Source organism: Cyprinodon tularosa, unplaced genomic scaffold (assembly GCF_016077235.1).
Source record: "Cyprinodon tularosa strain WSP-4 unplaced genomic scaffold, ASM1607723v1 ctg93, whole genome shotgun sequence".
Taxonomy (NCBI): Eukaryota; Metazoa; Chordata; class Actinopteri; order Cyprinodontiformes; family Cyprinodontidae; genus Cyprinodon; species Cyprinodon tularosa.
This window is the reverse complement of record NW_024039707.1, coordinates 434025-448261: the sequence shown is the minus strand read 5'-3', so window position 1 is coordinate 448261 and position 14237 is coordinate 434025. Positions and strand designations below refer to the sequence as shown.

Genomic DNA, 14237 nt, shown 5'->3' with positions numbered 1-14237 from the left:
ATAGAGACGTTATTTGTAGAAATGCTTTTGTTCTTTTGGTCAGATTCCTCATCCCAAAGATACCATTACATCTTTTCTTATGTTCTGTTCATCTGTAGCAATTTAAAGTGTTTTTGTTACTAAAACCGTGGGACTAAACAGACCTGAATGTGCCTAAAGGACAAAAAACAAACAATTAAAGTCTAATTTCATTGGTGAGCTAACTAAGCCAGCTAGATTCCAGTCTTAATAGCATTTCCTCCTGGGTTTAACTCATATTAAGTCAGGCTTCTTTTCCCTTGTAGTTAAATGTGTTTGACTTTTTAAATTTAAGTGAGGCTTAAAAGCACAACACACAAAAATTCGACATTTTAAAATAAACGTTCCTATTTCTGGCAATCACAAGAAAACAGAGTCATGATGCTATAGAAAAGGTAATTAAATACAAACAAAAAATGAATTTCAAATGTTTTTATTAAAGTTGCATAAAAGTGTAACAAAATTGGGCAAAAAACAAAACCAGTTTCTCATATTGCTACATTTGTTTGTTTGTCTAATCATTAAAAAAACAAAACAAAGCAAAACACTGCCACTATTACTCCATTCTGCATGGTTTAGCTCTTGTATTTAGCCTCAATGATCATCAGCATACAATATTTGATTTTTTTTTTTTTTTACATTTTCACCAACAGTAAGAAAAAGAAAAACATCATACTTATCAATAACAGTCTAAGAAGATATATATTTAATCCAAAACCTGAATTTAGAAACATAAAATCCACTCAAATTCAGCTGCTGATTGAAGTTGCCTAAAACAATCTGACCAATAAGAGGAAACCGCAGAGAGCTCAGTCTGGAAATGCCACAGATAAAGACAAAAGCAATCGCACCGGAAATATGCATCTGAATGGATTTTTTGTTATTGTTGTTGATTAGCTAACTGTTATTCCAAGGCTTGGCATCAAGAGGTGTGATGATCACGATAAAAACAGACCAGTCTTACATGGGTCAGAGTGAATAACATTGTTTACCTAAAACAGAATCGTTTCAAAAGGCCTAAGTATTAAACACTCACTTCTAATAATAAAAAAAGAAACATTTTGAAACAAGGAGTGACAGAAGATCACAAATTCTCCACATAATGCAGAGCTGCTTGCAAAAGTATTCACTCGCATTTCACTTTTCACATTTATTCATGTTAAACCGCAAACCTCCATAAGTATTTTATTAGGACTTCATTTGATGAACTAACATTATTTTTGCTAATAAAATATGGGAAGTGTGGAATGCATTTCAATTCTGCCGCATTATTCCAACACCGTAAAACAAAATCCCACAGCTTTGAATGCTTTACATCAACCAGAAATAGAAAGATTGGCCTAATTGGTTAGCAGTCATCAGAGAAGCAGGAGAGAGAGAGAGTCAGAATAACTCTGGAGGAGCATCTGAGATAAACAGCTCAGGTAGGAAAAATATACGTTGTGGATTGTACATATCTCTCCAGTTTGCAACAACAGGACTAAGACTGTAATTAGAGATCATAATTAGACATTACTTTTTGTTGAACTGTCATAAAATCCTATTAAAATTGAGTGGAGTTTATGGTTTTAAAGATGATAAAATGGGAAAACTTTCAAGGAGCATTCATACTTTTGGAAGGCAGTGTTGATCTGCTGAGTAACAGAAAACTGAAGTACTCCTGTTTGTTTTTTTTTGGTTTGTGTAACATAAATTATACCTAAGGCAACATTTGATTAAAAGAACGAAAAGAAAAATGGAAGTAAGGGAAGGAAAAAGGTGCAGAAATGAGAGAGCAGCAGCGTGTAAATGGGCTATATCTGAGAGGACAGTTAAAGGTCTGTAACGGCAGGTGCAGACGAATCGCGAAAAATGCCAGCGCTGCTGTTGGCCAGCAGGGTCTCAGGCTCTGATCTGATTGGTTGGCGATCAGAAACAGATGGCTTGTTCTTTGCAATGGTGTGTTTTGGAGAGGGAGGAGATGAAGCTGCAGCTGTGGACGCATGTCAGCTCTGCCTGTGCACCTGGAAATAAAACTGACACGTCTCAGATGCGGGCGAGTGAAGAAAGAGGAAAAAAAGAAAAAGGCTAAACGGATCAAAGATGATTCAGTTTCAAACGAAGCAACAAAAAGAAGAGAAAACAAACTCCCCCCCATTTCTGGACATCGTATTGGTGATTCTACTGGCGTGTGACAATCAAAGGAGGGAGCCTGGAGAAATGACATATCCGTTTAGTGAAAATGGGAAGTAAATAACAGAGGAAGTGATGTCAGGTTATTGTGGTGTGATTTTTAAAAAGGCAGCTTTTCAACAGGGTTCCCCTTTATGACTATCAGTTTGTGATTGACTAGAAATTAAAACAGGAACCAGTCCTATATCCCCCTTCCCTCCAAAAACAAAAAAAAACCCAGACAAATCTGTCCTACACAACAGCAGAATATACAGGCCCAAAAACACTCCATACTATGACAGATGTTGCTGTACATTATGTAGCAACATGCACTAATAATAACACAGATATACATGTGTATGTGCAGGCTGAGGAACAAAACATCCCTTTACGCCTAAAAGAAGAAGGAAAAAATGTTCTGGTCTAGCTTCAAATACAAAAACGGCTTATTTTAAGGTCTAAAGCAGGTCTTACAGCCAAACGGCTAACCAGTGAGTCTTTCTAAATGTTCAATCACTATTTCCAGGCATCAAAGTTTCCTCTTTGCTGTACTAAAGATAGATTTACACAACGCTTTGTGGTCAAAAGGTTCAGATTTTCTTCTACCAGAAATGACACACTGCAGGTTTTTTTTCAAAAGGGCATATATCATCATGTTAGAGCCAGAAAACCTATAAAAACCCTGACCAACATAAAAACTTGTCCTTTAAAATGGGATTTTATATTAAAAAAAGACCCTTTACTAAAACAGGAAGGCACTACCATATATGGATGATGACGTAGAGTCTGAAAACCTCTTATGGTACCGGTAATCACAAAAGGAGAGTTTTCACAATAAAAAATACCTTTATTAAGGCGTATGTGAAAAAAATGTGTGGTCGCTTATTTGGTGGCACCAGAAAAAAAAGGAAAAAAAAGCAGCAGGTATTTTTTCCCTCACAGTTAAAGAGAGATTTTTGCCCTTTGATTATGAAGCCATAATTATCTGGATTAAAAGTAAATACATAATCCAAAGCTATAGGAATGAAGACACAAGACAGCTCATTCCACGGTTAAGACGAATGGCTCAGGCAGGGAGTCGACAGGCAGACCAGGGTGACTTTCATACTGTATGTATATATAAAGTTGACCAGCTATGAAAATGTCTGTCTGAGTATCTCAGTCCTCATCATTCCCCTTCTGGAAGCAACTTTATAGCATTAGCTTAACTTTCTGATAGCCAAAGACACAGTAAACTAACCCAAAAGAAGACTAAATTATTATGAAAATTGAGATTTATACACTCACCGAATGAAGCATCCAGGTGGGACAGCTCTTGGATAAATTAATAGTCAGAACCGGAGCAGTAACTGAAACTTTTACCCTAAAAGCCACCCTAATTTCAGTGTCCTACATGGTAGTTTTTGTTTTTAAATCATAAACTCATTCTTTTATTTGCTTTCATGATATACATAAAAATATGACTTGTTTGCATTAAGGATGTAGGAGCTTTTTCTGATTCCCCACTGCAGTAGATTATAGGAAGACTTCCTCATGGAGCTTTTAAAATCCTCTGAAGTGTGCTGGTTTGTTAGGTTTCTACTACCCTTAAACATTTCCCTTGATTTCTGTCTTCTTACTGGAAAAAAAAATAATAATTCAAACTAATTTTTACCTTTTTAAGTCTGTTTTGAGGATTTTTGTTCTTTGTCTTTTTCTGGAAGTGTTTTTAACTGACTGTGTGTGTGTATTTAATATGCATTTTTAACAAACGTCTCCCAGAAAAAAAAAAAATCCTTATGGTTTATAATGACAGTACAAGCCTTGACTGATTGACTCTGCTTTAGTGGTCGGTATTCATGGTATTATGGCCTGACACCAGAGTTCAGTGGTTAAGCATAATTTAGCTGCTCCGCATTAATTTTTCGCTAGTCACTTAAAAAAAAAAAAAATCAGTTTTAATCATGAATGCAGAATGAATGCAGCTACTGTGAGCAATAAGCCTGGACACAAAGGAAGTAGTAAAAAAAATGATGATATATGCCCTTAGGGACACAGAAAAAGTCTTAATGCAGCACTGCCTGTGTTCAGGGGGCATAAATAGAGCCCCACAGAGATGATCTAAAAATGTTAAGGTAAAGTGATGATCCTCATGCCCTTAAACAGAAACAGGAAATCAAAACAGATCTCTAAATGGAGATAAACAAGTTAAGATATTCACATAATCTCGCTGGTAGAGGCTGAAGTATTTGTTACATCTGTATCCTTCTCCATTCTCAGTTTTCACCGTTTTTTGTGGCGGTGGGCCTGTATTTTACATGCAACCCCGCTTTTACAGTAATTATGGGACTCTGTTCCTCCACAGGCAGATGGGAAAGTGGGAGGAAGAGGAGAAAGATTAGGAGGAGAAGCGCCAATAACGGCAGGCGAGGAAACAATGAGGAAGGAGAGAGGTTGGATTATAACAGACAAGTTACCTCGCAAATTATTAATTTCTGCTGAAGAGAGTCAAAATCCTTGGAGGTAAATTAAAGTGGTTTAACTATAAGCTGAAACAAGGGTAGGCTGTAATACATCATGACCTTCAATGGAAGAAGACATTAAATAAAAAATAAATGGGGCAATGAGGGCAGTGAGGGCTGGAGAGGACGGGAAAATGTGGGGGGAAAGGAAGGATGCCATCATTTCTTCTGAGGTGTAGAGAGCTTCTGCATTCCTCTGATTTTGTCAAGCAGCTCTGAGATGAAGTCCTACATGAAGACAAGAAGAACAGGACTCACAATGTGCTTGTATACCAAGTAAATGGAGCTAAAGCAGAGGATAGAAGCCAGTTACTTTACCTCAGTAGGTTTAAAGCAGTCAACCAGTAAGTCCTGTAAAATAATGAAATAAATGAACGTAAACTCGATTCCCTTTTTATCCCCCATGACTGTTATACTCTGGATTTTTTCCTCACCTTGACCCTGGCTGCACGCTCAACATCACTGGGCATGTCCAGCAGTTCATCCACATCGATTTCCAGCTCCGGGATGGCCTCCTCCTGGAGCAATGACAAAATAGTAGAAACATTCTGATTAATGTACACTTTAAACACTAGAGGGCAGCAGACACTCATCACACACCTCTGAGAAAGAAAGGGGAGACACAAAGAAACCAGAATACGGCCAGCTTAGTGATTGCGAGTTTGCAAAGAGAAAAAGTATACGTTTAATCACTTGTATCAGACTTATCAGACTGAAATTAGGAATTTTTAAAAAATATCCCACTATACAACACGTAAGTGATGCGTAAAAAACTGCAACATCAGTATTAAAACTGCAAAGTGGCATATTAGATACAAGCTATGGAGGTAATTATTTCATGGTTCCATCTGCCAGCAACACAATATTAGAACTAAGGAGTCTCATCTAGTTTAAAGACAAGGATATACAGTTATATGTGATTTAACACCTTATCTTAAAACCATATAATCTGTATTTTCGCCTTAATAAAAAAAAGTTACATTTTAATTAGTCTTGTTAGCCTGTGTTACTTTAACAGATTAATCAGCTCTGAACAGTGATTTTAAAGTCAGATGCTGAAACTATCTAAACTTTTTCCTCCTGTCCAACTTTTACGTTACAATTTTAAAAATGCATCTCACCCTTTAAAAAGTATTATTGACATGCAGAGCACGAATGGAGGAAAGGGAAGATGTGATTGGGCCACTGAATACCGCAAATATAGGGACCAAGCGTTTAGCTATTGTGATACGACTGATGTTGCAGTGAGAACTGAGAGTCTGATCAGCTCTAGATTGATAGATTTGAATGGATGGGCAATTCATTCCTTATGCAATATATTACAATTTCACAAAACACAATTTTGAAACGGCAGAGGATATAAATTTTGGTCACATTACATTTAACAAGAGTACAGTAGAGACTAAATTTCTCACTTCAGTCCTTTAGGTGGCAGTGTTACACTTAATGTGGGATTGCTCCATAGAGAAGGAAAGAAAGAGAAGCAACTAGCATACAGCATGATGGTAGAAATAAGAAGATTTTCAGTAGTGATGGTGAGATGACATGAGGCATTGAACCATTTGGCCAAATTGCTTCAACGATCCCCACAGTTCATGAAGCCTCATGTGGACATGTCACCACCTACTGGTAATGTGGAGAACTACAGTCTGTAATAAAATCTGATTTTTTGCAATTGTTTGTCTTCTTCTAGAGATTTGAAACAGTTACAAAAATATATTTTATTGTGATATTACAGATGAAAATGACTATAAATAACATTACAAATTACCTACGGACATTTCTCTCTTTAGCACTCTTAACGACCTTTAGCATATCAGTCGCTAATATAAGTACCTAGTTTGGGCTTTACAGGCAGTCCTATAGCTGGACCAATATCTTACAGATATGAAACCCCTGAAATAAAACCACTTGAAAAACAATTTCCGATCACATTTTGCATTTAAGCATTTCCGTAGGAGTTTAAGCATTGCAAGGGCATTAGGATCATGAGTATGCACAGCTCTGTGTGGAGGTCAAATAAAACTAACTGCTAAAAATGTAGCCTTGAGAAACCCAACATTTGGTCTTTCACTGAGTTTTCTCAGATTAACGTTCATAAAATGACAAGTAAAATCTGAACCAGTTTATCACAGTACCAGACCTTCTGACCGGCTTTTCAATCAATGTCCGAATGAAGATAATTTTGGATAAATCACAAAACATGAACAGAAATGTGAAGAACCTGGAGAACAGTCACTCCAGTGTTTGTTTCATTGTCATAATTAGTCTTCAGTGTGATTTTTCAAAGTAGTACAACACAAAAAATCCCCAAATGCAAACACTTTTTTTGATTCAAGCCCTCATTTCTTCCTCTTTTAAGCTCAATTGCTACTCTACGCTCATGTTGTTCTCCAGGAATCTCGCCGTCGCTCCGGTCCTCCCCCTCAGTTGGAGTTGCCCACACAAGCTGTCTCTGCACCTGCCCAACTAAACCCCCCCACCACCAACCCCATAACCCTCGCCTATCTCCACCATGCAAATACGAAATCCACAACCAGTCGACAGGATGCAGAGTCTGCACAGCCGAGTGTCAGATTAATAGGCCAGTCTGGATTTAGATTCCTTTTTGGTGAAAATGTGCACGCTGCTTTTTCAGTGTAGGGATTAATGAATTATAAAATGAGCTAAATAAGTCTGAGATGGTGTGCTTTTAATCCTGCACAGGACAGCCTGGGTGTGTGTGATAGAGACTGAAAGTGACAGATAGACCTACTGTCAGCAAAGAACTGCAAACAGACTGAATGTAAGAATCAAAGTAGATGGTAAAACAGCATCAGAGTTAGAAAATACACTGGAATAATGCACCAACCCTTCGGCTACTGAAGCTAAAGTCGGACACAAAGAAGGATCTGCCAACACGTGGTCTCCATGTGCCTCCACGTGGTTAAAAAACAAGCCACAACTAACAAACGGCTATGTTATGAAGAGCTACCTTTTATCTGTGAAAATAATCCCATCTTTTAAGTCATGGTGAGGCTAGTTAAATATTTAACATGACGTTTAATGCTGTCGACTAGACAGAGATTTAACAGGCGGTGTTAAGCAGTGGAGGGAAGGGGGAAGGGAATGCCGAGAGGAAGGAAGGTAAGAGGTTAAGGAGCCAAAGGAGAAGAGACTGTAGCTGAGTGGAGCTCCCTGAAAGAGCGAGGAGGAGCAGGGGAAGGAGACGAGGACATGCTGCGGGGATAAAAAAAGGCCGGAAGACAGGCTTCAGAGAGGAGACACAAAGAAAGCCGGGAATCATGAGGGAGGATTTCCAAAACAACCCTCCAGTCTGACTGACTGGGTGTCTAGAAGGAGGGAATGCACCGTTGTCTGCAGATGTGGCCTGGTATAAAAGCTGCCTGCAAGATACTGGCAGGGTCTACGGAGTTGAGGCAAAGCAGTGTGATGGAGGACAATCAAAGAGATCCAAAAAAAGATGAAAAGATCAGCTTTATCCTGAACTCCCAGCATAAAATAAACTATATTTCCCTTTTATCCTGGTACTAACCTTTGATGCAGACAAAGATGTGAAAGAAATATTTTACAGGAAGCGCTTTAGCCAGATATGGAAAAAAAAAGGACAAAACTGAGTTAAAGGGCTCCATTTTTACTGCAACTAACCTATATTGAGGCAAATTGCAAGTTTCCTTCAGTAATAAACAAACACACTGGCTGAACAGAAAAAGCTTTAGGGAATTTAGGGAATCCGTTTTCAACAATCCCCCAAGAAACAGAAAAGCTCCCATCTATGACATGTTAGTCCCAGTGAACATGGCTGATGGGACAAAGAGAGGATGCAAAAACAATCATTACTAACCCTTACATTAAAAGGAGTGTATTTGTTTTATTCACTATTAAAACTGTGGCATAAATCCAGACAGCAAACTGGAAGCAACACCTTTTATTAACTGGTGCATTTGTTGGTTGAAAACTATCTAGATGTTTAAATTATATCAGTTTTATAGGCTTTGCTCTGCTACTCTTTGCAAAATTATCCAAATCCTGGCAGATTTTGGATTATTTTAATTAAACACACATTTTATTAGTAGGAACTTTATAAACTTTCAGTTCGGTGGAAATTAAGCTATAACCAGAAATATCAATTAGGATTAAGTACTCATACATGGAAATGATTGCATTTAAGGACAATACTGACAATAGCTGTATAAAAACAAAAGTACTTCATAGGTTCTAATCTCATTTTGGTATCTAAATGCAATATATTATTCTTATTTAGGCTGTGTTCTTATGAAAAATTAAACAAAATATGAATATTGTTAAATATAATATGGAATAATAATATGCAAACAGAGAACTTAGTGAAAAGTTTTAGAATGCAGCTGGGCAGCATTAGGATTCTGCTGGTTCTGTTCACTCGGGTTCCTGCAGCAGTACTCTTCTGCGCTTTAATTAGCTTACAGTTTAATTCCTCAAATCATCTGGGCTCAGCGTGACTGTAACCTTGCTTCGGAGTCGCTGTAGTCTGTGAACGCCAGAGTTGAGCAGGATTTAAAACCTGCAGGAATAAGTAAACCCAAACCTTCTCCGTTTCCTTTTAGAGCCATACGGATTTTCTTTGCTCATCTGTGGCCCTTTTTTCTCAGATTTGCATGTTTTAATTTCTCTCTGCCAGCCCATCGCAAAAGACTAGGAAGCTTGACATAGATCGCTGTAAATGCAGTCCTAAAACGTACCTTGGTTAAATCTTCTAACAGAACAGAGGCCTTGATCCTAACCGGGATCTGCCATTTGAAGGTATCTCACCTCCCTGAAGGAGGCAGTTCAGACTAATGTACTTATAACATAGTGGTACTTACCGCTGTTTTCTTTTCATCAAAGAAATAAAAGCCCAGCGTGTAGCCAAAAGCCTCTACTGGATGTAAATGAGGAGCATCACCTGAGGAACACACAGCATCCTGGCCCACTGCCCAGCTGTATCATTGTGGCCTTTAAATTAAATTACGTTCTTCCTGACAAGCTTGCAAATATGATTCACACAGAGGCAGGACACATGGAGATAGGGCACCAGACGGCCCCGCCGCTCATCTGGAGGCTTCCTGTGCCACAGAGCAAGGCTCACATGTGACAGTATGGTGGAGTGGTCTCTGAATGCTCTGTGTGTGTAGATCAGAGCATCTTCAAGATATAATACACAGTTATGATATAATCATGTACTGCAGAGCAGTAAAAGCTGCATGGAAACATTTCTGGATGTTACATATACTTTGTTTATTTAACAGTTTAACTGCACATAGTCAGAGTTTAAAGGTCACTACCATCTAAAGATACAATGATTTCAGCTTTTTTAGACTGCTTCTTGATTATTTCAACAACTTTGTTTTTTGTTTTTTTGAGTAATATTGGGAACCCCAGAAGCTTAAATACCTGTTTGAGTTAGAAATTCATCTCAATTCACAGTAAAGGATCCTTTTTACTCAAGGTAGCACATGATTTATGAGCCTTTTCCTGACCATCAATAGAGATCTTAAAGGTCCTATATCCTGTTTTTTTAACCCGTTCAAAGTCCCCTATAGGCAAATATATGATGACATAATGCCTTTAGAACGAAGCGGCTATTAACTAATGAAACATAGTTGGTTTGTTCCAATCCTGGAGAAAAACACTTGCCTTTATCGTCACCATATCACATCACTTCTGAAGGCTGAACAACGTCCAGACCTCTAATGGACCAAAACATTATTCTTTATAAGTTAGACATTAGCGTTAGTTTGCTGCCTTGTTCAGATTAGATGCTAGAAGAGCAACTTCCTCTAAACTCTCAGAAAGTTATTGTTTATTTACAGTTGAGCCACTGCAGGTAGGGATGCACGATATAATCGGCCCCCTATCGGACATCGGCCACCCCACCGATATTTAACCCGATATTTGATCAGCTTCTGAGTTTCTAAAGTCTAAAAAAAAAGAAAAAAAAAAACTACTTCTTCTTCTTCCTCAAAAACTTCTTTTTTACAGACTTAAAAACTTCTAAAGACGAGGGAAAAAATATTGATACATTAAAATATCCCAATATCTTCATATGCTGATATATTGCCATTTAAAAACACCATATCAATCTCTTTTACTAATGAAATATTGCTATATGTCATCGTTATGCTACGAAATCCCCCGAAAATTCACGAAATTTTGCCATATTTTTATATGTTGATATATTGACGCGGTATCGATCTATTTTACTAACAAAATCTCACAAGAATTTGCAAAATATCACGACAGTTTGTAACAGAACGATGAAATTTCACGAGATTTTGAAAGTAAAATAGATCGATACCGCGTTTTTAAAAATCAATTTGATATCAGCATATGAAAATATAATTGAGTATATTATTTTTCAAAGTGTCAGAAATGGATAACAAAACTGCTATTTTCAATGACTACTTATTTTTGTCCAGCTTTAACATCGGTATCGATATCGGTTATCGGCTACATGAGTTTTAAAAATATCGGCATATCGGATATCGGCCAAAATCCCAATATCGTGCATCCCTAACTGCAGGTGTTTGCTTTCTAGAGGGGGCATTCCAACATACATGTTGTACGAGATACATGCATCAGGTGAAATACCACTTTCTGTATGACTTAGTTAAAGAAATAGTGAAGTTTAAAAAGCTGACTTTCCATTACAACACTATACACTTGTGCTCCAGATTTCTAAATAAACAAGGTTTAAATTTAGCAGCTGAATAGTTTCTGCACACATCAACTGTTGCTAAAATTACTGAACTTATTCATCCCTCAACATAAAACCACATCAGATACCAGAAACACTTCATTGTTTTACAAGTAGTTAAAGACAGAAACTGCAAACCACCCAGACGGAAATGTCTGACTGGGATTTAATTTGGTGCATGCAGACTAAAGACTGACATGTACATGATTTAATGGAGAGGAAAACCAAAGGATATAAAAAGTGGAAAAACATTTTACAGCTAGTTTTTCTTTTTTTTTTAATATTCAGTAATTAAAACTGATTAAATACAAGATGTCTTAAAGAGACATTATTAGGCATAACCAGAGCGGCGTTTTTGTGCCCTTCTTGTAAACCTCTGCACTCCTGAAATGTGTGACAACAGCACCACAAAGTCAGCTTCAAGGAAAATACAAAACATTTTTGCAGTAGTCATTTTAAGTCATTTTAATCAAAAGGCTGAGATTGTTTGTGTCTTTTTGAAAAGGACACAGAAAAGAAATGGACGGAGGGAAGTATAGGAGCCATCCATGCAGCTGGAGAAAACTACAGTCAATTTTCTCTGGAGCCCCATTGAAAATAATTTTAACTTTAAGAACTTTAAAGCCCAGCATTTTGGGGTTTTCAAGGCAACTTCGCAATACCCGCAAATTGATGTCACCTCATCTTTATGCAAATTAAATGATTTGCATTTTCTCTTCTGGATTAAATTTCCAAATTCCATCAGTGGGCATTAACATATAAAGTTGGTAAGCTTTAAAATGCAATGCGGCTGCAATCAGGATAACACTTGATCTGCAGGACTATTAAGTTAATCATCTTTTAATAACTGCATGAGCGCACATCTTGATCATCCAAAAGTATTAAGCCATAAAAGTCAAACAATTTCGCTTATGTAGGCGATGAAGGCGTCGTTTTTCCTGCTCAACTGAAATGAGCGAGTTTTATTCAGAAGTAAACTAAAGATCTTCACCGAGTCAATTTAATACCAAATTTTACCTTCTTCAGCAAAATATAGGCCCAGTCCCATTCCTCTCACTTGCACTCATTTTGGAGCCTAGCACTTGGTTTTGCGAGTTCACGTGTAAGTTTAGTGTGTCCCAATAATTTTAAGAGCTAGGGGGATCTATTCAGACCGAGTGAGGTCAGGAGCTGACTTCGAAACAAAGTGACCAGAACTCGTTCAGTGAAAGAAAAAAACCGCCCCGCTGTTGAAAAGCACAAATGTAAGTATATTTTTACAATAAACCACAAATGAAATATATATATATATATATATATATACCGTATATATATATATATATATATACCGTATATATATATATATATATATACCGTATATATATATATATATATATATATATATATATATATATATATATATATATATATATATATATATATATATATGTAGGGATATCTTATCTAGACGAAAATACAACAGAATTCCTTACTGTTGTTTTAAAACATGAATATTGCAAAATCGCAATTTTGCGTAATACACAAATCTCCCGAAACAACATAAGAAACACAATGCCTGGACTAAAATTAGCCAAAAAAATCAGATCTTTGACAGTCGGATCTGCTGATAAGTTTTGCACATCCAGCATTAAATGCGGCCTCTTATCTATCGGACATGCTTCTTATAGAGAGCAGGTCTTTAAGTAGGTCAGATATGGCCGCCTACAAAGGACTACACTTCCTGTTTCTGATTAATTCGATAGGATCATTGTGTGTCAACACAGAAGGAAACTGTTGTTTGTGTATCTATGTTGTTAAAAGCAGATTCAGGTTAAAGAAGATCTGCATTAATGAAGATGAACGACCACTTTACTTTTTTCTGCTGCCTCAGTGATAAACTAGGATAAAAATAACTACCATAAGCAACTACAGGATGGCTAAATGCCCGCTGTGAGACAAAATACACAAACAGTGCTTTGGCTGAGTGAGATACAGGGATCAGCATGAACGAATGAAACCAAGATGGAAGCAAAGATAGGAAATGGCTAAAACAGGCAGAACTGAGGAGATAAAGGACCATCAGATTTTACCTGAACTACTTAGTGTGGAAATTTGCACATTGAACAATGACTTAGTCTAAAAGTACAAAAAGGAAATCCAGAAGCAGAGGATTTTTAATTTAAAACCGGCATATTTCAACAACCCAGAGCCGTTTACCTTGGTACAACAAAGCAGGTACATATTATGTGTGGATGGATAAACATGCACAAACAGGCAGCAGCCAATCATGTGTCCTTTCTTATTCTTATTTGACAATAGTTTTGCAACCAGTGAGCTGCTTGTGATGATTATGAAATCTTTTTAAATGAAATTGTGAAAGGCAAAGAATGTACAGGCTAAAGGGTAAACTGTGTTTGCACAGAATACCAGCTGAGCCTGAAAAAAGCACCAAAAAAAGACCAGTCGACAGATTTCCAACCTCCTGCAGTGAAAACATGTATAGGCATGGGTGTCAGCTGATTGAGGAAAGATCTGCAATAAAAACAGAGTGATAAGCAAAAAAAAAAAGGTGGGGAAGATTGAAAGATTAATCCTTTAATTTGCTTATTAGCCGACTAGATTTCTGTTAGAGGCTTTTCAAACTATCTTTATATTTTCTCATCAACACGGACACATTTTCCACACATCTTCCCCTTCTCTTTCCAATATTTGTTCCTGTTGTCAAATTAGATGAATGCAAATGGTGACCAAAAACATTTGGAAAATATACGTTTGATACCAAATGTTGCTGTAGCTTTGATCTAAAGGTTATTGTTTATGGCTCGTTTTGAGTTGACTCAGAATTATAAATGACAGCATACCGGTATGTTGCT

General features: G+C 37.1%; 1 protein-coding gene across 1 annotated transcript in view; it reads right to left on the bottom strand.

Moving 5' to 3' along the window:
* Positions 1–4468: 4468 nt before the first annotated feature.
* ppp1r14bb (protein phosphatase 1, regulatory (inhibitor) subunit 14Bb) overlaps positions 4469–14237 on the bottom strand; it is a 31913-nt gene continuing 22144 nt past the window's right edge. Inside the window, exons 2-4 of the mRNA XM_038274771.1 lie at positions 5105–5188; positions 4989–5021; positions 4469–4898 (exon numbers count right to left, since the gene is read on the bottom strand). Of these exons, the coding sequence (XP_038130699.1) occupies positions 4830–4898; positions 4989–5021; positions 5105–5188 (186 nt within the window). The 3' untranslated portion in view covers positions 4469–4829. The remainder of the gene's footprint in view (positions 4899–4988; positions 5022–5104; positions 5189–14237) is intronic.